At 35.4% G+C, this 27,968-nt stretch overlaps 1 protein-coding gene across 1 annotated transcript in view; it reads left to right on the forward strand.

The window, feature by feature from the left end:
- Window positions 1–27,968, forward strand: part of ZBBX (zinc finger B-box domain containing) — a 99,895-nt gene that overhangs the window by 54,269 nt on the left and 17,658 nt on the right. Inside the window, 7 exon segments of the mRNA XM_029214815.1 lie at window positions 434–605; window positions 8,113–8,233; window positions 17,337–17,446; window positions 17,827–17,927; window positions 19,122–19,201; window positions 20,988–21,127; window positions 26,146–26,453. Coding sequence (XP_029070648.1) covers window positions 434–605; window positions 8,113–8,233; window positions 17,337–17,446; window positions 17,827–17,927; window positions 19,122–19,201; window positions 20,988–21,127; window positions 26,146–26,453 — 1,032 coding nt within the window.

Consider the following 27,968-nt stretch of genomic DNA (forward strand, 5'->3'; position numbering starts at 1 on the left):
TTGTAAGTCCTAGTAGGAACTGAGGGTTTCACAGGGAGTCATTGGAGGGTTTGGAGCAGAGAAGTGACATCAGATTTACATGTTAAGAAACTGTTCTTTCTGCTGTGGGGAGGTTGCAGGGAACAGGCGACTGGAGAAGTAGGATTAGATACAAGTTTATCACTGCTTTCCAGGGAAAACACTGGTGGATAACTTAATGATAAACCCTCAGTCCTGTAGGCTCTAGTTTTAGCACTTTCTGAAGAGACCGTTTAAAACTGTCTATAGTTTTAAAGAAATCAGTAAAGCACATAAATAAGTACAACTTAAAAACATTCTATTCTAAGTTTAAAAATAATGTGTGATTCACAATTCTCAGTAATTAGTGCTACCTGTATTGTAAGATACAAAACATTTAGTAAAGCATACTTAGATACACTATTAATTGTTTTAGGTAGAACTTTCAACAACAAAAGAAGAATGTGCAAATACAGGAGATAGGCTCTTGTGTGAAGGGCCATTTGTTGAACAAGCTCCTGCCCAATCATTTCAAGAAGTTCTAAAGCAATGGAGAACTGGGCATCATGATGACAATGAGAAACAGAAGTTACATGCAGCAAAACCAGGTACCGCTTTTTTTTTTTTTAAATAAAATGAATGCTTTAAAATAAAGCTGAATTTATTTTATCTCCATTCTCCATGAACATAAATGCAGTGTTCAGAAACACTGAAACATTGGGATAGTAGTTTGATATAACTCTTCAAAGGAGTAGTCACTCTATGACCATTGGTTTAGTGGTTTAATATTTATAACCCCCTGAATTGGGCATTGGGGATATATTTGCCTTTGTTTCCTACGTAAATTCAAGCTGTCACATGAATAGAGAATTAGATTCTCTCAGCTCCTCTTCTAGCAGAAAGTTTTGTCAGAACAACTATTCCTTTATTGAACTGTAATTACAACCCATAAAACAGGACGATCTATGAGATGAGAGGAATAGAGAATTTTCTTGTATGTGTCTTGAGAAATATATTTCAGGGACTGCTGTGAAGTTCAGGGGGATAATTAATTTGTCTTTTGTTTTTCTTTCTTTTTGAAGAAATATTTGTTTTTATTTTTCCTTGGTAATTTTCACACCCATATTCTAGACATTGAAGATCTGGATGACCGAAGCGTACAGTGTCTTTTCTTTGTTTCCCAGTACCTTTTGAGGGAAATCATACCTTTAGAAGTATTCATTTATTAATTTTATTACTCAGAATCTTGTTGAGGCTTCCAATTGCTTTTCATTAAAAATAAAATATTAGATAATAAACTTAAATCATGTAACTTAGTTGACAGCATTCAATTTTATGATTTTTATTTCATTTTTTTCCCAGTGAAGGACCTCTCCTGATTAGTCCTCTTTTGTAACATAGTATAATTCCTAATGTCAAGATATCACACACCTTATTCCCAATTAAAATCTGATTTTTTACTAAATAATATTCTCTCTTTCAAATATTTTTCCTACATTTGTTCATGATACATCAATTTTGTTAATACTTCCGAGACTTTATTTGTATACCCTGTTTTAGCATGTACATCAACATAACTCTCATTGACTATGTTATTTTATGTGCTCTTTTATTTGTGCTTTCACATTTTAATGTATTTTTTCCTCTGAAAAGGATTAAGTCTTCTATAGAAATATGGAAGAACTGATATGTTGTAGCTTTCCTCTATAGGCTGAAGATTGTGGATAAAGATGCTTAAATGGAATTGAACTGCCTGATTTCAAAGGAATCATGGAAACCTGGAATAGTAGAGGCCAGATGTTGGCATATAATTATCAAAGTTATAGTGGAAAAATTACCAAAATAAGGGGCAAGGAAGACTAGTAATTAGATTGTTTCAGTTCACAGAGATCTGTGGTACTAATTGGAGTACATAAGAATGAAAAAGTTTGTATAGACTCCTGTTTTTCCTATCTGAGTAGAAAATTTCCATCCTGATGCACAGAGACCCAACTTGAGCTACCATATTGGGAATTCAGAGTTTATTATAAAGTTCTCAGCCCTAAGCCACACCACAAATCTGAAGCCCCTTGAGGTAGAGGCTGGGTCCTTTTGCAGGATTTTGTAGTGTGGTCACAGGGTGCACTATGAATCTTCCTCTAAGCTTTCACTACAGAATTTATGGCTATTTACCAGGATAAACATGCACTGAGGAAAGGCAATGCCCAGACCTTCAGAGGGGTTATTAGATTCTGGGTCTGAACTGACAGTTAGACACCCTGGAGACCCTAAGTGCCACCATAATCCACCAGTCAGTCTTAGAGATTTATGGAAGTGGAATGATAGATAGAATCTTGTCTTTATTCTGTCTCATAGTGCATTGGGACTGTGGGACCATTATGTGGTTATTTTTCCAGTCTTGATTCTTGTGAACGGATATACTTAGTAACAGGAATAATGCCTATGTTGATGGTCTGACCTGTGGCATGAAGGATGTTATGGTAGTACGTAAGTAGAAGACCCTAGAACTGTCTCCCTCCCTTGCCAATGTCCATGCTAATAAAATACCATGCCAGAAGCAATACCTGGGTATTGCAAGGATTAATGCCAGCATCAAAGACCTGAAAGATGCAGGAATACTGCTTTTTATTATATTTCCATTTAACTTACTTACTTGGTACAAAAGCCAATGATCTTGGAAAATGACTACAGATTAAACTTGATCCGATGACGATGATACAGGTCACAGTTGCTTTTCTGGATGTAGTGTCTTTGCTGGAGAAAACCAACACATTCTCCATGGTTGGAGGAGGGAGACAGCTATTGACCTAGCCTAGGGGTTGATTTTTCTGTAAAGTGACAGATAGTAAATATTTTAAGCTTTGAGGGCCATTCAGAAGGGCCATACAACTTTGCCACTGTATCATGAAAGACAATATATAAACAAACGAGTGTGACTATTTTCTAATAAAACCTTGTTTATGGATACAAATTTGAATTTTACATAATTTTCACATGTCACAATATATTATCCTTCTTTTGATGTTTTTTCAGCCATTAAAATATGTAGAAACCATTCTTAGCTTGAAAGCCATACAAAAGCAGTGGGCCAGATTTGGCCCAAGGGCTATAGTTTACTGCTCCTTGACATATCAGATGTATTCTTTTCTATTTCTATTAATAAATATAGCCAGAGATGGTTTGATATCATATGGGTTACAGTATACCTTCACAGTCTTGCTTCAGACCTACATTAGCTCTCCAGCTTTCTAGCATTATATAGTCCCAAAGAACCTTGATTGTCTTGCTATTGCACAAAAGATAATGTTCGCCCATTAGATTGATGGCATGATGCTAAGTGGATTTTGTGAACAGGGAGTATCTGTTACAGAATGATTATATTGGACCCTTTCCATCATGGGTAGGGCAGTAATTTGTCCTCATGGGAAAAGCTACATATTTCAGAAAAGGATTTGCCTTCTCTTCCTGTAGTGTATCTGCCAGCAGAAGCTTTATTTGTCACTGTGGTGTCTTACACAATGAGTATCTTAGATCAAGACACTCATTTTATTATGAAAAAGGTATAGGAATAGGCTCATACTCATGGAATTCACTCATCTTACCATGTGCAGCACTATCCAGCTAGCTTGATAGTTTTGTGGAATGGCCTGCTAAAGGTTCAGTATGGGTTCCAGCTGAGAAACAACATCTTGTGAGTTTGGGTGCTTTTCCTACAAGGGGCTCTATATTACATGAAACTCCGGCAAAACTTCCATTAAACAGGAAGCTGAGACTACCCACTGCCATTTGGGGCTCATCAGCACTGAGTTAATAGTCAGGAAGGGTCACTGTACTGACCATGTTGTTTGAGCACAAGTATGAAGGAACAATTAGATTGTTATCATACAATAAAGAAAAGATAGACTTCATCTGCAAACCATTCAGTGGCATACTTAATTTTTCTGTGTCCAGTAATAATGTTCATTGGAAAAATGTGGCAAGCCAATGAAAAGAGGGCTTCTATGGACTTGAATCTTTTGAGAATGAAGATTTTAGTCACTCTACTAGGTAAAAGGGGTTGGCAGACAGTAAGGTAAACGGAATAGGTGGTGAGAGAAGGAAGCTATGGTAAACAAATCAAGGTAGGCTTCAAAACCAGCTACAAAATGAAGAACCATGGCAGCTAAGTTTTATATTGAGTAATTGTTTCTTTTTTTTCCTCTCTTTTTCCTGATACCTAATATGACACATACTACTGGTATCTAACATTTAAATTTAGTTGGGAGTATCACTAAATTGAAATCTCCCTCTGATACATAGTGGCTGTAGAACTTTGTGTTCCCTGTGCTTCAGACATGAGTTAGTTTAGTTTTGTTTTGTTTCGTTTTCAGAGGAAGAGACAGACAGACAAATGGATGCTTAGATGCAAACTAAGTAGACTCTGTCTCTCCAGATCCGTTCTTTCCCATTTCTGCCCTACTCTGTGCCCCTAGAGGGTGATCTTTAGAGGCTGCATCACGTGAACTCCCTTGTTCTCTGGCTTCTGGTTGGGTTTGACCAGTTGGAGACACTAGCAGAACATTGAAGGGTGAGAAGAAAGAGGTAGAGGTATTCACTCTCCCTCTCCTTTATGTGCTGAGATTTTGCAGTTACTGCTTTGTCTGCATATATCATTAGCTCCACTCAGATGACCTTTCATCCACAGCCATTGCCTTCCATGACTACTTACAACACTTGCCTTACTTTGTCCTCTCAAGCCTAGGGTTGGTAACAGCTCTCCACTATTTTTAGTCTCTGAGTGCTTCAACATCACTTGTTCCCTTAACCTTAACATGATTATAAGTTAGTCCCTTCATTTGATCTTCTTCAGATTACCCCTTTGAGTTTTTTCTTTCCTGTCAGAACCCTGACTGATAATTAAAAAGGGATTTCTAAGAAGCCAAGATTCAAGTTGAAGTCTAGAAAATGAGTTGGAGAGTGGAGACAAATTAGAATGTACAAAGGCTCCATGATGAAGAGAGCATATCGTGTTAATGGAACTGAAGGTAGATGTGCATGGCTGGACCTCAGAGAGCAAGGTTGTAGCACAACAAGCTAGAGAGGAATTACATTTAGTGGCTTGGAAAGACAAGGCTACAAACAAGACAAAGTGTGGCATAGATATAGGAGGAAAGTTGGTAAAGTGTATTATCATAAAAACCCATGGAGGACAGTGTTTTTAAGTAAAGAAATGAGGTCAACAGTGTGGTTGCCATGGAGAAATCATTAAGATGAGGACTTCAGTTGATATAATATGTGATTTTATTTTGCCTCAGAGTATTATAAATGTGATTGTTTATGTGCGTGTATATTATATGTATGTGTCTGTAAATATTTTCCTTTCCCTAAGATATTAAGCAGATGAAAAGAACATTTATAAAATTTATATACCTTATGGAGAAAAACAAAACAATAAGAACCTGTTCTCTTCCTCTTCCCTCCCCTCTAAGTGATTATCACTAGCCTGGATTTGTATTTTTTCATTCCCTTGATTTCCTTGCAGTTTACTGCATGTGTGTATCTCTAAACAATATATTGTTAAATTTGCATGTATTTAAACATTGTGTAAATGGAAAACTAGTATATGTACTCTTTTTCAACCTGTTTAACTTATTCAACATAATTTACTGAGATTTACCCATAAAGATGTGCATAGTTGTATTTCATTCATTTTCCCTGCTTAAGAGTCTTATGCTTAAAAGTCTTCTTTATATGACTACACCACGTTTACCTGTTTAAATATTGATGTTTGTTTAGGTTGATTCCCATTTGGGGTAAGAAAGAGGTAGAAGTACTTACTTTTCCTCTCCTTGATATGCTGAGATTTTGCAGTGATTGCATTTTCTACTTATGTTACAGAGCAGCACTTAGATGACCTTTCATCCACAGCCCTTGCTTTCAATGACTTCTTACAAATTTCTCCTACTTTGTCCTCTCAAGCCTAGGGTTGGTAACAGCTTTCCATTATTTTTAGTTTCTGAGTGCTTCAACATCACTTATTCCCTTAACCCTACCCAGCAAACACTGCTGTTTTGAATATTCTTGCACAGGTCTCCTAATACACATGTGTACACATTTCTAGGTGTCTCTTCCTGGGAGCAGAATAGCTGGGTCATAGGGTGTCTGTGTCTTTCACTATACTAGGTTAACCTGAATTTTTTTACCAGAGTATTTGTGTTAGTTTATACTCCTCTCTGCAGTATATAAATGGTTTGGCTGCTTCCCATTATCACCAACACTTTGTCAGTTTTTAAAAATTTTTGCTGGTCTGATAGAGATGAAATTGTATATTTCATTTGTGTACCTCATTACAAATGACATTGAGTATGTTTTCCTGTGTTTCTTGGCCATTAGCTTTGAATTTTCAAGTGTTCTAGTGATTTCTGTTATTGATTTCTAACTTGATTACGTTTTAGTGAACTGTAATTTCATTTCCTTCAGTGTGAAAGGCAAATACTTACAATGGCCTAGAAGGTTCAATGTAATCTGAAGTCCCTATCTCTGTGATCTCACTTCCTATTACTCTCTCCCTGGCTTGTTCTGTTTCAGCCACACTGGCCTCCTGGCTGTTCCTTAAATACCTTGGGCAAATTTACCTTAAGACTTTTAAAAGCATTGTCTATTAAGGAAAACACCCATCATCCCTTCAATATGAACAATGGGACGTCTTACACAACTTCACACAAAAGGTAGCTAGAGAACCATTAAACAAGGGAGCAAACCAGAACCTCAGTTCCATAGCTTGTGTGGCATTGTTCAGGGAGACATGACTCATGAATCCATGTGTTCTAGATTTGCTTTATGTAAGCAATTTGAAACAAAGCTTATCCTGCTGAATGCATTACGTAGCTAAAGTCTCTCTTTCTAGAAAATATTAATCTGTTTGCCAGAAAGTCTAGTTATTAGCATATTCACAAGCAAGTTAACCCAGGCTACCTGCCATATTTATTTCCTGAGAATGTGCCATTGGTGATGGGAGAAGAGTGAGTCCCAGGTCAGCTGCTTCATCTCCTTCCTCCTCATCACCCTTCTAGACTTGGGGGTTATCTCTCAAGCCAAGAGACTCTTCTCCATGACCTGGACAGAAAAAAAAGTGAGTCCTCATTTTTTTTCTCTTTCAGCTTCCCTGCCGGGAAATATTTTGTTTTCTTATGAAAAGGAGGACTCACGGTGGAGGGCTCTCCTTTTTTCTATGACTTGCTCTTGTCCTTGACTCCTACTCTTTCAGTTCATGCATTCTGATGGTGGTTCCCAGAACATCCTCCAGTTGCTTTCTTCAGCACTGCTCTACACTTTGGGAGGAATAGGAGTGGATGACTTACATTCTTTTGGTTTATTTCTATTGCTGGCATTTGGCTGTTTCTAAAAGCTATTTATTAAAGGCTGCAGTATGAGCTTGGGGTTATTCTCTAGTTTCAGTCTATAAAAAACTAATTGTTTCCCTCTTTACTACTTCTCTATCTTCTCCCACATTTTTCCTCCTGTTGTGGTCATTATGGAAAGAGGGCTAATATCTAGGAGGGTGGAGAGACTAGTAACTCTGTATTTATGCTGCTTTCTTTCCCAGAAATCTCCATCAGTTTTAAATATCTTTGAATGGTGGTTTTAATGTAGTAGTACTTCAGAAACATCTTAAGCATCTGGAAGTAAGTTGCCATGTAGATATAAATTCATGAGGACAATTGTCTCCTCCAGGTGCCATTTTGAGTTATTTATTTTCTGTTTCCCATAATGTGTAAATATTATTGTCAGTGGCTCTAACACGTACCTTTATGTGTGTGTGCATTTATAGAATATATAATGAATCCATTTGTATTTATCTTTATCGTGTAAAATAATTAGTTGCTTTAAAAAACCTTGTGAATCATAAGATTTTTTTCATTTCAAGAAATTATTGAAGAAAACTATCTATACAGTAATATAATAAGTCACCAATATTTAACACTTTTGCATCATTTAAGCCTAGAACTATTGATTATACAGACAAATATCAAAGCACATTTGCCTCAAAAATGGTGAGTTCTATATCTTGAGAGAAGATGTGGTAATTTGTAGACTAGGTTACCTTAATTATGCATATTATGTTTATTTTTATAGAGTCATTGGAAGAATGTGAAGTACAAACTAATCTGAGAATTTGGACAGAACCACTTATGATTGAATTTAAAGAAGACAGTCTATCCTACATGGAAAAATTATGGCTTAAAAAACACAGAAGGTATTTTCTGATTTTTTGCATTATTAGTAAGAAATGTAAAAGCTATTTACGATCCGTGTGTGACATGCTTTTTTGTAGCAATGTTATTTATGCACTTCACATTTGCATAAATAATTTTAAAGCAATATTAAATCCCTGTGAAGCTTCTACCGTTCTGATAAGAATTTTAATTCTATTTATGTATGTAATGTGTGATTGATTTAGGGTTTGCCTTGAGAAGTGGAAATGTGTATGTGGGAAACAAGGCACAAATATGGTATAGAATTTAAAAATAATAGCAAAAATAATGTGATAAATGAAAACTTACTTTGAAGAGGTAATTTTTGAGCTGTACTCTTCAGAAACTTTTAAGTTACTTTTAAAGTTACTTTTAAGTTAAGCAGACCTTTGATTTTATAGTTTTATTAATAGTATTCAAATATATTTTATTCAAAGGCTATATCATTAGGTGTAGCATTTCATAAGTGGTTTAAAAGTTAAATATCAAACCAAATTGATGACTGAGTACATGTTGGAGTCATGCATACTTTTACCATGATATAAGAACCACATTGGGAGGTACCTTTAAAGGCCATGGTCTCAGTTTCCCCTATAGCAGTGCTACTCACACTTCATTGTGCCTATGAATCAGCTAGAGACCATGGCAAAGTACAGATTCTTCTTCAGTAGGTATGGGTGGAGCCTGAGATTTTGCATTTCTGAATTTCTGATAGCTCCCATGTGATACTGCCGTGGGTAATGCTAGTCTCTGAACCACATTTTGAGGAGCAGGGTGTTAGAAAACCTGTCTAGAATGTACCCGAGGAGTGGTTTTCGAGCCCTTGCTTCATTCACTTCCAGTCATACAAAACCATCTCCCGAGATGACCCACTCCATCCTTGGAACATTCTGTCTCCTATGATATCTCCTAGTGAGCTGCAATTTTTTCTGACTAGTTGCTAACTTGGTCCTAATTCTACCAATTAAACCAATACTGAGCCAATTGAATCTCTCCTCTTCATGGTATCCCTTCATATTTTTAAAAATCAGCCCTCATGACTTCCTTGAAGCTTCTGTTTGACAGGTTACCATCTGCCCCCACACCCTTTCAGCTGTTTTTCATGGGCAGATTTCTTTTCTTTTAATTTTTTTTTTTAATTTTGAAATAGGACATGCAATCAAGAGTTGCAAAACAACATGAAGAATTTCCACTTGCCATTCATTCAGCTTTTCTAATGGTAACATCTTATATAATCATAGTGCATGTATCAACACCAAGAAATTAACATTAGTACAATATAAATCACTACACTACACACTTTATTTGGATTTCACCAGTTTTTGTCACTAACGTCCTTATTCTGTTTCAGGATTCAATTCAGGATCTCACATTGCAGTTTTGTCCTATCTCCTTATCCATTGCAATTCCTCAGTCTTCCCTTGTCTTCATGACCTGGACATGAGTACTTGCTGGGTATTTCATAGAATATACTCAGTGTGGGTCTATCTGGTGTTTTTTCATAATTAGATTGAGGTTGTGCATTTTGAGGAAGAATGCCACAGAGAGGATGCACCCTTCTCAGTGCATGATATCACCCGATCATACTATCAGTATATCTCGTCACCTGGATGTTAACCTTGAACACATGGTTAATGTGGTACTCACCAAGGTTCCCTGCTGCAAAACCACTCTTTTCCTTTCATAATTAACATTGTGGTCTGTTCAAGCTGTCAGAATACCATAGACTGGGTGGCTTATAAACAACACACATTTATTTTTCACAGTTCTTAAGGGTGGGAAGTTCAAGAACAAGGTGCCAGCAGACTTGGTGACTGGAGAGACCCAGCTTCGTGGTTCATAGAGGGCTGTCTTCTCACTGTGTCCTCACAGGGCAGAAGGGGTGAGAGGTCTCTCTTGGGGAGAGACTAATCCCATTCATGGGGGTGCTACCCTCTTGACCTAATCACCTCCCAAAGGCTCACCACCTAATACCATCACCTTGGAGGTTAGAAGTTCAACATACGAATTTTGTGGGGACACAAACATTCAGAAGAGAGCTTTCTGCTCCTTGCCCTCCACCAGTTTATGTCCTGCTCGCATGCAAAATATGTTCATTCTATCCCAATAGCTCCAAAAGTCTTAACTCTTTCTATCATCAACTCAAAATTCTGAAGTCTTAATTCTAAAGTCTTATCTAAGTATCATCTAAATCAGATATGGGTGAGATTCAATGTCTGATTCATTCTGAGACAAATTGCTCTCTGTGAACGTATGAAATCAAACACGTTCTGTGCTTCCAAAATACAAAAGTGGGACAGGCATAGGATAGATATTCCCATTCTAAAAGGGAAAAATTGGAAATAAAAAAGAAGTAACAGGTCCTGAGCAAGTCTGAAACCTAACGGGACAAATGCTATTAGACCTTAAATCTTGAGAGTATCCTCTGCTGTCCAGGCCCACTGGGATAGAAGCCCCACTTCTGGACACACTGAGGCAGCAGTTCTGCCCCGAGCTTTGCCTGGCAGGGGCTGGGCCCCCAAGGCTCTGGTTGGCTCTGCCCTGTGGCTTTGAGTGGCCCCATTCCTAAGATGGCTCTGAGCTCGGTGACATGCCTGTGACTCCCCTGGGTTTGAATTGTGTGGCTGGTCTAGTCTGGGGTCACAAGAGCAGCCTTGCCCCCAGGGATTTACTGGGCTGTTGCTCTAACGGGGCTCTCTGTGATGGGAGAGATAGCCCTGATGATTTCTGAATTGCCTTTGGGATCATTCTTCCATTGTCTTGGATAATAGGTCATATCTTCTGTTTAGATGGCTGACTGATCTCCCTGTGAGATGATCCTTTGGGCATATACTTCCTATTCTCTCCTGTATAGGTTGTGTCATACTTTTCAATATAAATATAAGTAGGCTGAGAATGTTCCAAATCTTTAAGTTTTGCTTCTCTTTTGATTAATTCTGTCTTTAATTCATTTCTCTCTTCCTTGCATTTTGTTATGAGCAGTCATGAGAAACCAGGCCTCTCCTTCAACACTTTGCTTAGAAATTGCCTCGGCCATATGTCTAATTTCATTACTCACAAGTTCTACCTTCCATAAAACACTAGGACATGAATGCAATTCAGCTAAGCTCTTTGCCACTTTATTAGCAAGGATTGCCTTTCCTCCATTGTATGATAAATTGTTCCTTACTTCCATCTGATACCTCGTCAAAATGGCATTTACCATCCATATTACTACTGACGTTCTATTCAGGATTACTTCGGTATTCTTTAAGACTATTGATGCTTTTTCTACAGCTCTCTCTTTTTTTTGAGCCCTTACCAGTATTGTCTTTAAAGGTCTATTAACAGCAATGTAGCCTTTTCCTAGCATGAACTTCAGACCTCTTCCAGCCTTTAGTAATTAGCCAGCTCCAAAGCTGCTTTCACATTTTAAGGAATTTTATAGCAGCACCCCACTTCTGGTACCCATTTCTGTCTTTGTCCATTTGGGATGTTATAACAGAATACCATAGACTGGGTGGCTTATAAAAAACAAACATTTATTTCTTAGTGTTCCTGCAGTTAGGAAGTCCCAGATCAAGATACCAGCAGATTCAGAGTCTGGTGATGGCCTGCTTCCTGGTTCATAGGAGAAATCTTTTCATGGTGTCTTCGCAGGGCTCTCATGAGCCTCTTCTATAAAGGTGCTAATCCCATGTGGGGACTCTGCCTTCATGACTTAATCACCTCCCAAAGGCCTCATCTCTTAATGCCATCACACTGAGTGGTAGAATTTCAACATATGAATTGGGTGGGGGGGGACTTAATCACATCACAGTAATAAATATTTTAGGGGAGATACTTTGAGATGATGCAAAATTCTGTTTTTCTTTAAACTTTCATCTACTAATTTTAGCATTTGTCAGTGGATTTTGCCTGTAGCAGTTATTACTCTGCTGCTCTAGTGGGGATTTTCTATTTCCTCTATTCCTTCTACATTTATTAATTGGAATTCTTCAAGGAAGAATATCTCTTTTCCCACTTTGGTTTATTTATTCAATTGTTTATTTATGTGGACTCATGGATATTTATTTTATTTTGGATTAATAGCCAATACGATTTTCATTTATTTTTTGACTCAAGTTCCTGCTTTGATCATTGAGAACTCCTTCAGGTTGACTTCTCACTCCTTTCAATATATTCTTGCCATTTTTTGTTTGTTGGTTGGTTTGCGTTGAACATCTCTTTATTTTTCTAGCACCTGAGATGCATTTTCCTGTCCTAACCCGGGAATCATTTTTCCAAGGAAACCTGATTCCTTTTACTGGAAACTGTTATTCAGAAACCAAGATCTCAACTTAGGTGTGCACCTTGCTACTCAGGAGTCACAGATCCTAGGTTTTCTCAGAGAACATCTAGGAGATACATGTATATATACTAACCCAGGATACACACACAACTAAATTTACTTCTGTACCTGTCTACCTGGATATCTATTAAAGTAAACATGAGTTCATATTCATACATCCAAGCCAACATCAACTGGTTCATTTACATTCTCCCTTTGCTTATTTGTGGTTTCTTTCACCTGCAGTGAGAATCCTGGCTCTCAGTATCTATAATATATTTATTAATCTATCACCCTTAATATATGTGTAAAGTAGTTTCAGAATCTCTAATTTCACTGTGAGAAACAAATTTACCAATTAGAGTACACTGTGTATAGTGCTTTCTACAGTATCCAGTCAAAATCTTGTTTTCCAAAGTTGCTTAGGCCATGGCACTCATTACTTTCCCATCTCCTTTAGAGTGGTTCTACCATTCTTTGGGGTATGCCCATATCCTGAGTACTTTTTAAAATTTGAATAAACTTGTGTACAGTTCTGTGGGCTTTTGCCAATGCCTAGAGCCATGTGTTCACCACAGTACTGAAGAATACAGGTCCATCACCCCATAATCCCTCATGCTTCCTCTTTCTTTAGTCAACCCTTCTTCCTCAACCCATGACAACTATTGGTCTGTTTCCATCCTTATACATTTGCCTTTTTCTGAATGTCATGTAAATTAAATCATAAAATATGTAACTTTTTGCATCCTTCATTTAGCAAAATGCATTTAAGATTCAACCATGTTCTTGAGTGAATCAAAGTCTGTTCCTTTTTATGGTAGAGTAGTATTTCATAATCATGGTATATATTTTATCCATTCATCTGTTAAATAACATCCTGCTGGTTTCTAGTTTGGGGCAATTATGACTAAATCTATTATAAACAGTTGCATATAGGTTTTTATTTGAATATAAGTTTTTAATTCCCTGGGTAAATACGTGGACCAGGATGGCTGAGTTATATGCTAAATGTAGGTTTATCTTGATGAGAAACTGCCAAACTGTTTCCGAAGTGACTGAATAGTTTTGCATTTTTTTCTGTAATGTGTGAGAGTTCCAGTTGCTCCACATCCTTGCCAGTGCCTGGTATTCTCAGGTTATTTTTTCTTTTGATGGTTGTTTTAACAGGTGTGTAGTTATATCCCATTGTGGTTTACGTGGCAGGGTTTTAAGTTCGTACATAGACTATTCTGGTTATTCCTATGTAACTATTGTCCAAGTTGTCTGTATCTCTTTTAAAGTATTATGTCCATAACAGTCTTTCAGGTGTGAAACTTAGTAGTGTATATCTGTCAATTGCCTCTTTCTAGCTTAGGAATTAGTACATAAAAGTAATCCCAAGGTCACTTATCTTTTTTAGTGGCTGCCTTTCAAGGCCCTTCACACTGAGTTTCCTATACAGTAAAAGAAGAACACTTTTGTTAAATGACTGACTTCATTTCTGCCTATAATTTTCATATTTTATAAAAGGCTTAACAGGCTTATAAATATATGTTCTATTGCATTTTGTTTTTATATCACTTTTCTGATTTGGATAGTAACGATTTTTGTATATTACCTGCCAGTACGTAAGTGCTGATACACCTTAATAGCAATCTTAATATCTCCAGTGGTTCTTTCTGTTGTAGTTGAGATAACATTGGTTTATAACATTATATATATGTTTCATGTGTGCAGATTATATTTCATACTGCAACCTGCTCACGTATACACTGCAACCTGCTCACGACCAAAAGTTTAGTTTCCATTCGTTACTGTGCAGTTGACCACCTTTACTCATTTTGCCCTCTTCTACTCCCCTTCCCCTCTGGTAACCACTAATCTGTTCTCTGTATTAATGTGTTTGTTTTTGTTTTGTTTTGTTTGTTTATTTTTGATTTTTTAATATTTCACTTATGAGTGAAATCATTTGTCTTTCTCTGACATTTTTCACTTATACTATCAAGGTCTATCTATGTTGTCACAAATGTCAAGATTTTATGTTTGCTCATAGCTAAGTAGTATTCCATAGTGTGTGTGTGTGTTTGTGTGTGAGTGTGTGTGTGTGTGTGTGTGTGTGTGTGTGTGTGTATAACCACGTTTTTATCCATTCATCTGTTGCTGGGCACTTAGATTGTTTCCATATCCTGGCTACTGTAAATAAAGCTGCAAAGGGGTACATATATCTTTTCAAATTATTATTTTCATTTTCTTCAGATAAATACCTAGAAATGGAAAAGCTAGATCATATGGTAGTTCTATTCTTAATTTTTTGAGGAATCTCCATACTGTTTTCCATAGCGGCTACACCAAATTACATTCCCACCAACAGTGTATAAAGTTCCCTTTTCTCCGTATCTTCTCCAACATTTGCTATTCCTTTGTGATGATGGCCATTCTAGCAGGTGTGAGGTGGTATCTCATTGTGGTTTTCATTTGCATTTCCCTGATGATTAGTGATGTTGAGCATCTTTTCATGTGCCTGTTGGCCATCTGTATGTCTTCTTTGGAAAAATGTCTATTCAGATCCTCTGCCGATTTTTAATTGGGTTCTTTGGTTTTTTTGTTGTTGATTTATATATCTTAGATATTACTTAGATATTAGTTCCTTATTAAATATATGATTTGCAAATATCTTCTCATTTGGTAGGCTGTCTTTTCATTTTGTTGATGGTCCCCTTTGCTGTGCAGACGCTTTTTAGTTTGATGTAGTCCCACTGGTTTATTTTCTTTTTTGTTTCTAGTGGATCTTTTAAATGCTAGGAAGGTTTCATGAAAGAGATCATACAATTTGGATTTAGAGTATTTTAAGGGTGGATATTAAAAATTAGCTGGTATTTCTACTCCAGTTCCCCTACTCTTTTTATTATATGTACATCTCAGTTCTAGCTGATCATCAGAAGCATGGGGGGAGGTTTTTAGAATGCTGATTTCTCCTCCCGGCCCCAGACAGACCTAAAAATCAGTGTTTTTAAGGATGGGTATGAGACTCTGCATTCAAAAAGATCTTCTCTGGTGATTCTGATGCAAACAGCCTAACACTGATTCACAGTGTTAGAACCATTCATCACAAGAATGATTTGGTCAATTTGGTTTCCCCAAATGAATTGGTCAATGCTCAATACATATTTGTTTAAATTTTAAAAAAGGAAAATCTGGTGAAGTAATCCTATTCTAAAGCATATGTCATCTTTTATTTATGTGGCATGATCTTTTGACAAAGCAATTGTGTTAGGGCCCCAATCCAGAATGTAGAGTTAATTTATTGACTAACTAGTTGTTTGTTCATGGGCAAATCACTTTAATTCTCTTGGTCCAAATTTTATCACCTGAAAAACATTGAGTTTGGAATAAATAATCTAAGGGACCCCTTCAGCTCCAGTGCTCTATTAACTAGACTCTCTAAGTCTTTGGTTCAGGGCTTTCCTCCAAAATTAGGTAAGTTTTCACTTCATGGAGGAGTATCTGGATATTAGTACATTTATGTGTATCAGTGATTGAATTTTTAGTACAGTATATCTATGTCAAACTGGAAAGAGGCTGGTGACCAGATGCCAGTTTGTCTTTGAACTTTACTCTTTAATATTTTCCATCATTTAATTAAATTTTGGATGTAAGATGACATGCTCTTCAAAGCTGGATAATATATAAATATTTTGGAGTGTTCTGATATATACATTACATATACTGGGGAAATGCACATAGTCACAGTTTGCCAGGAGATCATTAAATTTTTAGTACCTTTGCAAATTGTGAGAGAGGCAATATAGAGTAATGATTAAGAACATGGGCTTAGGGAGGCAGACTGCTTGAGTTCAAATTGTTTTTGCTGCATTTACTACCTGAATGACTGAACAAGTTGGTTTATTTCTTTGTGCTTTAATTTTCTCATCAAACTTAGATAATATTAGCACCTATTTAATATTCCTGTTAAGATTCAGTACCCCAAATTGTTTAGAACATAGCCTGGTACATTTTTTGTATTATTGTCACCAGCTAATATTATTAAGAAGGCCCTGACTTTTATATGGGGACTCAATGAGCATGCATAATCTAGAAGAGCTGTGCGGTTTAAGGGCAGTTAAAAAGTGACTCCCTTCCTCATTGTTTGGGACTATCCTTTGGAACCAAATGCACAAGGCCTCTAAGAATTCCTGTGCTTCATTGCCTTGTATGTGAGACAGGCCACACCAGACCTCATTGTTAATTAGATAATAGATGCTACAGCCGGAACACCTCACATTCTTATCGTGGAAGCCTATTTTATTATGCGACTGGCTTGGTGGAAGTTCAGAAAAATGTCTTCAGTTCTCTTAGAACTTATCAACATAATGCCAAGTCTGTGAGATACAACACACATTTGTAAATTAGCTTTTTAAACAGTGTGATATGTTTCATGGATTCCATGTGTTTTTTTGCAAAAATACCGAATTCTATCATAACTTTGATTTTCATCCTAAAGGAAAAACAATAAGATATGAAATTTTAAAAATTTTGTAATTTGTAAAAAAAATTTTGTAATTTGTAAAAAAAATTTTGTAATTTGTAAAAAAAAATTTTGTAATTTGTAAAAAAAATTTTGTAACTTGATTTACAAAATTAGTGGATTAAGATTATGTTATACAGTTGTACTTTTCTTCTGTGAATTAGAGGTATGGCTATGGTTTTCATTATTAATTTTGTAGACTCACTTGTTTGTGAAATAAATCAATATCTTGTCTGGAGAAATTTCAGATAATGTACTTTAGGCTCTTAATTGCTTCTTTCTTGTTTTGTAGAACGCCACAGGAGCAACTTCAAAACATGCTAGTGGACACCTTTGTACCTCAGTGTAAAACTGGTAGTGAGGCACAGTGTTCTCAGAATGAAAATGATGAAGATAGCGATGGTTAGTTCAGCCTTAATTAGATATTTTCAAATTTACTATTTCAAATTATATACACTGAGCATTAGTCAGCACCTGCCTTTCGTTTTCTTTACTGTATCATTCTCAACTGCGCTGTGTACACTTTATCTCCAGATCGAAATCATGCACACTCTCCTTGCCATTCTCTAGATTTACTTTGCCTTAGTTTAAATAGTTTCATTTAAAAATCGAATGTTAAGTAAATGTGTATTTTACTTGAACTGGGAAAATTGACAGTATTTATTCCTTTGTGTGGATGCACAGGAGAACATTCTTCTTCTATTGTTGCCTATGTTATTTGAAGATGAATTATCAGGTAAGGTATATGCTTTGATGATATTATTTTTAATCTTATTTTCTAGTTGAAGATATCAAAATACAACCCCCAGCTCTTTTTCTGCCAGTAGAAGAATTAAACATAGAGAGACCTGAACCATCTCTAAAAATAGTCGAACTGGATGATGTAAGTTCACAATGACCACTCATATTACTTAACAAACAGGAAATTCATAACATACAGTTACAACTACATGTTATTTTCAACAAGATTTCTTGTTGAAATAAATTTACAAGTATATAACAAGTATTATAAATTTACAAGTATTTGAATTTAAATATGCTGACAGGAATACAACAGACTATTATTTTAATGTAGACAGTAAATTTGTGAGCTAAATTGGTATTGTGTCATAGTACGGGAGATGAGAAGACGTTTCACTCTTTTAACTTGTAGAAATGTAGTTTAGTGTTTGTTTTATTTAGTTCTCTGTGTTATCAGGCTTTTTAACAAAGACTATTCTCATTATATGATATTTAATAAAATTTGTATAAATTTAGTTTGTTGAATGTCATTTAATATTTTCTATTTAAAGGAAAAATAGTGTTAAGATTTAAGGGATTTAGTATAATAATAAATTGAATACAAACCTCTAGAAGACACCAGGTAGAATAAGCTGGAGCTAGAGCCAGTCAGAGCTAGAGCTCCAGGCTGAAGGGTTAAGTTGTGATAAACTCAGTGCATTTCTGACTTTCTAGTCCTCTAGTAGCTGAGTATACCCACTGTCCTCAATGTTGCTCTTACTATGGTTGTCACAGAGAAGGACTACAATGAGGAAGTACCTTTTTAAGTACTACTTTTGTCTTGAGGTTAATAGCTTCTGCTGTGTGTGTGTGTGTGTGTGTGTGTGTATGCCTGGCAACATTTTTATTTCTGCTCTGGATAAATAGAAGATTCTGAACAAATAAATACATACATGCATGTGTATTTGTGTGTGCTCTTCATTAAATTGTTGATGCATATGGTATGACATGCTGGCCAGAGAATGAAAAACATCTTAATCACTGATCTACTTGGCACTTAGTAGTTACAAAATAAAACCTTTGGCACTTAGTAGTTACAAAATAAAACCTAAGTTGTTATATTTGGTTCTGGGTGTGATAGTAGTGATAAATGTACTGACACAGCAAAAGCCCTGAGCAAATATCTGTTGAATTTGTTTAGTTCTCCTAGAACTAATGCTCTATGGCATATAGTCAGAGAGCTCATGACATTTCTTTGTGAGAAAAAAAATTCTCTAAGTATTATGCACAAATTAGCTGGTTAATGTATTATAAATTTGTTGAACATACTAATATTATACAACATGCGTTTAATAAGACTGATGAAGCAGAATTTGAAGAACCGGGAAATGTCGTGCCTTATAAAGTTGAGTTAGCAGATGCAGACAGTCAACAAAGGTAAGATCTTTCTAATTCACTTTTGATACTTATTAAAAACTCGTAAAACATTAACTATCTCTTGAGAAATTCACAACATTAAAATTCACAACATTAAAAAAATGTGACTTTAATGTTAGAATATATTTTATTTAAGCCATGTTTAAATTTGGGTACAATATTGCTAATATTTATCAGCATTCAGTAATTAGAAAATTATCTATAATGATATGTTTATACTTTTACCTAATATCTGGATTATTTAATAGATGCTTCTGTATTTAGGAATTGTTATTATTTAAAATGGCCTCCCAGGTCATATATTTCATATGAACTTCCTTACTTTCTCCAAAGATACTCTTTGGATTTTTCTTCAGTTTGTTATGAACCCTAAATAAAAACAGGTATGTTAATAAGTTGAGAGACAAGAAAATCCCCCAAACTATAGATTACTTCCTAGGTAGATTTTACTGTGTGATAAATTAAATAATGAATCATAATGATTCAGCTTGTAAATTTTTTTTAGAATTTTGTCATTTCCAAATGAAAAATAATATCTAGCTGTGTCTGTTAGTAATGCTAAAAATTATTCTAAGTCCTCTTTGCTGTTGAAACTTTAGCTAGGATTTCACATGTTTTGACTACAAAGCATTAAGTTGGGTAAACAGCAGAATGAAGTTCCTATTAAGTAGCCCCTACACCGATTCTTTGTTTATATGTTCAGATCACCTTAGGCCCCTGTCAGCATTTTGGAGCAGCAGTGGGCCTAAGTGATGACCTCAGACCCGAAAAGCCCCACGTTTGGACACATAGACCCAGATATTTAGCAGCAAATGTGCTTTTGGCAGGAGACAACCTTCTGGTCAGTATATAAGAGGTTTATATGCACTACTATATCCCTAAGGAAATGGATTTCTACTCTCAAAGTTGATTCTTTTATATATCTTATCACAAGTCTTTGACCTCCATGTTAGACAAGGCAGAGAAAGTTACTGATTACAGTTTGGCAATAGTTTTGCATCTTGGGTTTGGAGGTGCCCATAGAGCGTCTTTTCTAAGAGTCATAAAGCATCATAAGTGACACAAGAGGACCTTTTTGGTTAAGCATAATCCATGAGTTTTTATGATGGTACTATGTAGAGCTTACATAAGGCTATGTAAGGCTTTTGAACCTACACCACGTAAGACTTTTGAACTCATATAGTTCATGATGAACAAATAAAAAGTTTATTTAAGCAATAAAACCTTGATTTCATGAGCTTGATGAGATTGAAAGATAACTCTCCAGTTTTAGAAGAAAGACCATGAGAAACCAAACTTATTTCAGAATATTTTTTTTTTTGTGGTATGCGGGCCTCTCACAGTTGTGGCCTCTCCCGTTGCGGAGCACAGGCTCCGGACGCGCAGGCTCAGCGGCCATGGCTCACGGACCAGCCACTCGCGGCATGTGGGATCCTCCCGGACCGGGGCATGAACCCGTGTCCCCTGCATCGGCAGGCAGACTCTCAACCACTGCACCACCAGGGAAGCCCCTATTTCAGAATATTTTTAACAAGAAACTGTCAATTAAAAATTTGTAGTTAAATCAGGTTTGTCCCAGTTGCCTATTTCCTTTAAATTCATAATACTGTTTAGTTACTTGTAGTTCAGAATTGTCCACAGTACGTTGAAGCAAATATTAAATTAATGTGAATAACCCTATTCCCTTAAGGTTTTACTGTATTTATTTTAATAAGCTGGGTCTTTTAACTTTTTTATATATAATTTCTTTCAACTCTATTCTTTTGCTTGTCCCTAAACATGAAAGTTGCACATTTCATGATTATCAGAATACTTTTCTATATGAAAATGACATCCATCAACATCATATTTTCACCAAGGGAAAAACACACCTCTTACATCTTCATCTGAGCAACAACACTTCTTATTGTAAAGATAACTCAAAAGGTAACTTTTTTTGTTGTTACTTAATATTATTAATGGTGAATGTTAGTAACTTAATAAAATCAATAGGTATTGCAGTATGTAAAAGCTTTGCCTATTTTGCTGTTCATTTTAAACCCAGAAGATTTAGTCCTCAGGAGAAAATTGGTTGAAAATACATAATTTTCTATCAAATACTCTTTTTGGTCAATGGACAATGGTATTTGTATTCAGAGGAAAACGCAGCCAGTATAGGACTACTCTAAAAGTTATTATGGACTGAGCTAGCATTTAAAGGATTACATAGATGGGTTTTTAGTGACAAAAGTCTGATTGACACTTTTGTCCTCCCTCCCTTGCACTAAATCTTTTCCTAAAATATTTAAGTTTGTGTAAAGTTTCACATTAGTGATAAAACCAAAACAAATCATCTGTTTATATATCTACATTGTTATTACTAGTAGTACCCTTGGGATCTATAGATTAGAATACTGTGTGCTAATGTCTGGTTTTAATTTCTAGATGCTGAGATCATCATTTAAAGACAGTCATAGCAAAGTATCCTGGCCTGCGAGTCAGGTTTTGTTTTCATTTCTGCCTTAAATTGCTGTGTGACCTTGAACATGTCACTTCCTTTCTTAGAGCTCACTTTCCGAAACTAAAATATGGGAACTAGATTATTTCTAATCTGCTTTTATCTACTTAGGATTTTCAGAAAAACTAATAAATATATCTTATGTGAAGAATTTCAGAGATGCCAGAGATCACTATTTAAAGTGACTAGTTGTAAAACTGATGATTACCTTTTCATTGGGAAACAGATGGTAGAGAACAGTGATTTGTAGTCATCATGCTGGTTTTAACATTTTCAGCTACGAGGCCTCTAAATCATATGACAGTGAACTATACCCACATGGGAATTTAGGACTTTACAGGGCTCCAGGTCTAAGCCAGAAGGTATTTTTAACCTACCTGGAGCATGGAGTTCCAATTGCCTTTGGGAAAATGCTGAATACAAATGCCCATTTAGTGTTACTTTAAAGATACTTAATTTATTTGAATAGACTTTATTTTTTAGAGCAGTTTTAGGTTCATAGGAAAATTGAGCATAAAGTACAGAGTTCCCATATACCCTCAGACTCCACAAACTCATATCTTCTTCCACTATCAGCATCCCAAACCAGAGTAGTACAAATTACTTAACAATACTTTGTTAAAATCAATGAACATAGACACATCATTTTTACCCAGAATCCACAGTTTACATTAGGGTTCACTCTTGGTGTTGTACGTTCTCTGGGTTTGGACACATGTATAATGACTTGTATCCAACATTATAGAATAATACAAAGTAGGTTCAGTCCCCGAAAAATCCTCTGTGCTCTGCCTTTTCACACAAACTTCCCTGCTAACCCTTGGCAATCACCGATCTTTTTACTGTCTCCAGTTATGCCTTTTCCAGAATGTCATATAGCTGAAATCATACAATAGTCTTTTCAGATTGGCTTCTTTTACTTAATAATATGTATTTAAAAGTGCCCCCATGTGTTTTCATGGCTTGGATAGCTCACTTCTTTTTAGTGCTGAATAATATTCCATTGTCTGAATGTACCACAATTTATTTATACATTCACTTATTAAAGAACATCGTGGTTGCTTTCAAGTTTTGGCAATTATGAATAAAGCTGTTATAAAAATCCATGTTTGAGTTTTTGTTTGGACATAAATTTTTAACTCATTTCGGTAAATACCAAGGAGCACAATTGTTGGTAAGAGTATGTTTAATTTTGTAAGAAACCACCAAACTGTCTTTCAAATTGACTTTACTACTTTTCATTCCCACCAACAGCAAATGAGTCTTCCTGTTTTTCAAACCCTTGCCAATATTTGGCATTGTCAGTGTTTTGGATTTTTGCCATCCTAATAATTGTATAGTGGTATCTCGTTTTAATTTGAAATTCTCTAATGATGTATGATGTTGAGTATCTTTTCATATGCTTATTTGCCATATGTATCTTCTTTGATTAGGTGTCTGTTAAGGCCTTTTGCCCATTTTTTAATTGGGTTGTCTGTTTTCTTACTGTTGAAAATTTTAGAGTTCTTTTGTATATTTTGGATAAGTATTTTATGTATGTGTTTTGCAAATATTTTCTCCAAATATTTGGCTTGTCTTCTCATTCTCTTAGCAGTGTCTTTCACAGAACAGAGGTCTTTAATTTTAATGAAGTCCAGCTTATCAATTTTTTCTTCCATGGATCCTGCCTTTTGTGTTGTATTTTAAAATGTCATTACCATAACCAAGATTGTCTGGATTTTCTCCTATCTTCTAGGAGTTTTATAGTTTTGCATTTTACATTTAGGCTTATCGTTCATTTTGAGTTAATTTTTGTGAAGAGTGTAAGGTCTGTGTCCAGATTTATTTGGGGACGTGTGGATGTCCACTTGTTCCAACACCATTTGTTGAAAAGACTATCTTTTCTCCACTGTATTGCTTTTACTCTTTTGTCAAGGATCAGTTGCCTATATTTAAGTGAATCTGTTTATGGATTCTCCATTCTGTTCCATTGATCTATTTTTATATTTTTGCTAATACCACTTTGTCTTGATTACTATAGCTGTGTGATAATTTTCAAAGTTAGATAGTGTCAATCATTCAATATTGCGTTGCCTATTCTGGGTCTTTGCCTCTCCATATAAATTTTAAAATCACTTTGTCAATATATACAAAGTAACTTGCTGGCATTTTGATAGGGATTGCATTGAATCTTTAGATGAAATTGGGAAGAACTGACATCTTGACAAATTGAGTCTTCTTATCCATGAATATGAACTAGCCCTTCACTTATTTAGTTTTTTGATTTCTTTCATCAGAGGTTTCTAGTTTTCCTCATGTAGATCTTACTTTTTTTTAAGATTTATACCTAAGTATTTCAATTTTTTGTGTGCTAATGTAAATGGTATTGTGTTATTAATTTTAAATTCCACTTGTTCATGTTGGTGTGTAGGAAAGCAATTGACTTTTGTATGTTGACCTTATATCCTGCAACCATTCAATAATCACTTAGTAATTCCAGAAGTTTTTGGTCAACTCTTTCGGATCTATACATAGACAATCATCTAATCTGTGAACAAAATCAGATTTATTTCTTCCTTCCCAATCTTGTACACCTTTTACTTCCTTTTCTTGTCTTACTGAATTAGCTAGGGCTTCCAGTACAATGTTGAAAAGAAGTGGTAAGAGTGGACATCTTTATCTCGTTCCTGATCTTAGAGATAAAGCTTTTAGTTTCTTATCATTGATTATGATATTAACTGTAGTTTTTTTTTTTTAGGTAATCTTTATTAAGTTGAGGAAATTCCCCTTTATTTATAGTATGCTGAGAGTTTTTATCATGAATGAGTGTTGGATTTTGTTGAATGCTTTTTCTGCATCTATTGATATGATCCTGTGATTTTTCTTCTTTATCCTGTTGATGTGACAGTTTAGAATAATTGATTTTTGAATGTTGAACCAAGACATCTATTTTTTATGACTTAAAAGGGCTTCTAATGAAACTAAATTAAATCATATCTGTACTTTCTGTATTGCGTTTTAAACATTATTAAGAGGCTGTGTTCTCGCCTTTTTAGCAGCAATAAATCCTAATAATGGAATTTTACAATCTTGCAAAAATATTGTAGAGGTTCGTTGTAGACATTTATACGTAGGAAATGGCAGCTCTATCTGCAACAATATTAGATTCAGATAATTTCTTTTCAAGTTTAGTAGGAAAGTACAGCATTACCATGAAAGTTTCATTAAATTGAATAGCTTTTATAAACTTTTTCTATAAAATATTTCTCTGACATACAACTTATTGCATTTCTCACAGTACTTGTGCAATTTAAGAGGTGATATTGGAAGGGGAAGTTCTAAGTACTGTATGTAATTGCTGAATTGTATAAACATTTGATTGCAACAAGTAAGTCCTTTGGGCTGTAAGGCAGAGTTTGTATCACTGGAGACTATTTTAGTCATAGCCTCTACTATTTTCACTGTCTGTTTATAGAGATAAGACATGTATATTGGAAAGAGAATGCGGGATAATCAGATGAAGCTGTATTCAGTCTGGATAAATGTGTGTGTGTGTGTGTGTGTGTGTGTGTGTGAGAGAGAGAGAGAGAGAGAGAAAGAGAGAGAGAGAGAGAGAGAGAGAGAGAGAGATAATGAAAGCAATATGGTACAAAGCTTTTTAAAGAATTTTTATTCTTAAGAAAATCTAGAACAATGTTTCATAATCCTGGTTGCACATTATAATCACCTGGAGAACTTGGTGGAGGGGGAAAAAAACAAAAAACAGTGCTTAAGTCCCACTGTCAGTGTTTGATTTAATAGGTTTGGGGTCAGGCCCATACGCTGACGGTTTTAAAGAGTACCTTCAGATGATTCCATTGTGCAGCCAGGTTGAAAACCAGTGATCTAAACCAAGTGATTTTTTAAAGCAGACATAATGAGGTGGGTGACTAATATAATTTTGCTCATTTTGTAGTTTTTCAGAGGCAGGTGTCCCAGCTTAAACATTTCTGTGCCCCTAAATGCTGCTGTTCTTTCATCTGGCAGATTTCCCTTTGCCCTCTCCTCATTACTAGTCATGCTAAGCAAAAGAGGTAAAATGTGGGAAATAGGGTTCCCTCTGTATTATGTCTCATAAATTGCTGATATAAAACTTGAGTGGGAGAGAGGGTAGTAAAGTGGGAATTGAACCACAGGCTGAAATGAAAATTTGCATCAATTTCAAGATTGCATTACAAAACAATATCTTGTCCCCCTCCATTACTTTAAATAATTTAGGCTTGAATATATATATATATAATTATCATTTATGAACATAAGCCATGTAAAAGTATTTTAACACTGAGAACTCAGTAAAGAAACATTGGTTAAAAAAATAGTGTTTAATGATAAAAGTTTATAGCACAGAACTTTTGGTTAGTGAACAGTTTAATCAATTTATTTGTTTATATTTATTTATTTAACTTTTGTAAATATGTGTTTTCAACAGCAGGAACTTCAAGTGCAGATTTTGGTGACATTGTGAATCCTGATGCTCACTCTCCTGCTGCTGAAAAAATAGAGGAAAACAGCTTTTTTGAGATAAATTTCAAAGAGGACAGCATAGATATAGAAAGTAGTCAAAAGTATGACGATTCCTGCATATCACTTGAGAGCAAGGATTCTTTGCCAAGTACAGATTTAGAAAAAGCCTCCTTTAAGGGGAAATTATCTCAAGAGGACAAGGCATCCTTGGAATTTAGCAATCTGCATGAGAGGCCAAACTCTGAAGAGTCGAAAACTACAGAGTCACCACTGGTAAATATCAATTATGTTTATTGTATTAAAAATTTTATAATAAACATAAAAAATTCATATTGACACAATATATTCTTAAATGTTACTTCCTATTGAATTTAAAATGTGTGACCTTATAGTTGAAGAGTAACTCACATGGGAAAGAATATAAATGACTTGCAGAACAAATTCTAATATGGTAAATGCCATTATAACAAATGATTTTCTATGACAAATAATTTAAGGCCCACCTCATGCACCATAGTAAGAGTGCTGTTAGTTTTCTAAATGAAATTCATTATTATGAATAATTTACTGTAATAAATCCTTTCTAGCTTTCTACTCTATAGTCACTGGTTAAAATGAAAAAAAAATGCAGTTTTGTAGATAAAACCAGTTTTTGTGCCTTAATGTAAATATAAGGTTGAAAAGGTAATTCTTCAGGAATATGGCTAATAAAGAAATAGGGGTGTAGTTTTTGTTTCTTCTTAGAGAAAAAAAGATAAAGCAGTTCATTATTGCATTATTGCCAAATTTAAAAACTATATTTGAATCTCTGTTCTATGTACTAAAAATCTTAAGTAATTATGATTATTAATAATAAGTTATTTAGAAATTGGACAAGTCAAATGTTAAATTATTTGGAAATTGAGGAAGTCAAGCACTTTAACAAGACTTTACAGTCATTTGTAATGAATCTCCATGGTGCCTAAACTGAAGGAGGGACCAAAAAAGTTGAAGAATGAATATTGAGTTGCTGCTACTTCTGCTTAGGGGTTTGGATTTCTATGCCCACTTAGTGACAGGTCTTTTTCCTTTTCAAAGTGAGAAATTAGAATTGAGACCTCTGCAAAAACCTTAGATCCCTAAAAGTCTGCTCAGTCTCTGAAGGAATACACAAGGAGACATACTCACAGGTACAACAAGATGAAAGGAAACTGATTTTTGCAGGGGATCTGGCCCAAGTCAATAAATACCTTATCTGAAAAATGGAAATCTTGGACTTTAATCCAGCTTTGGTTTAGAGTTTGAATGTACATTTCTTACTTGGAATCTGCAAGCCAATAAATTAACACTAATGTTGATCTATGTCTATTGATGCCGTGATGTATCTGGCAAAAGTAAACCCCAGTCCCTTCTAGGAAGACATTCCCACAATTTAGCCAGTAACAGATTCCCCAAATCAGCGCCCACGGCAGCTGAGCTTCTCCCTTTCCCCCAGTGAAGAAAACAATTAATCATAGAATGAATTTCTGCAAACAGAACAAACAAGGACTCTGGTTTTCCAGTTTCCACAGGGCATCATATGGAGGGCTAGGTGACACCTGCCCATGCTGTGTGCTGTGTTATAAGAGAGGAATTCTGAGCATATAGAACCCAGTTCTTTTATACTGGGCGTCAGCCTGCCTGACCTCTGCCCTGGGGGGGACATTATTTTTTGTAACCTAATAAAAGACATTTGGCAAAACTCACAGATACATAATCTGTGGTAATTCACATAATGGAAAGCAATGTAACAATTAAAATGAATGAAAC

This window comes from Monodon monoceros, unplaced genomic scaffold, assembly GCF_005190385.1.
Source record: "Monodon monoceros isolate NGI ecotype Baffin Bay Population unplaced genomic scaffold, NGI_Narwhal_1 Super_Scaffold_11, whole genome shotgun sequence".
Lineage (NCBI taxonomy): Eukaryota > Metazoa > Chordata > Mammalia > Artiodactyla > Monodontidae > Monodon > Monodon monoceros.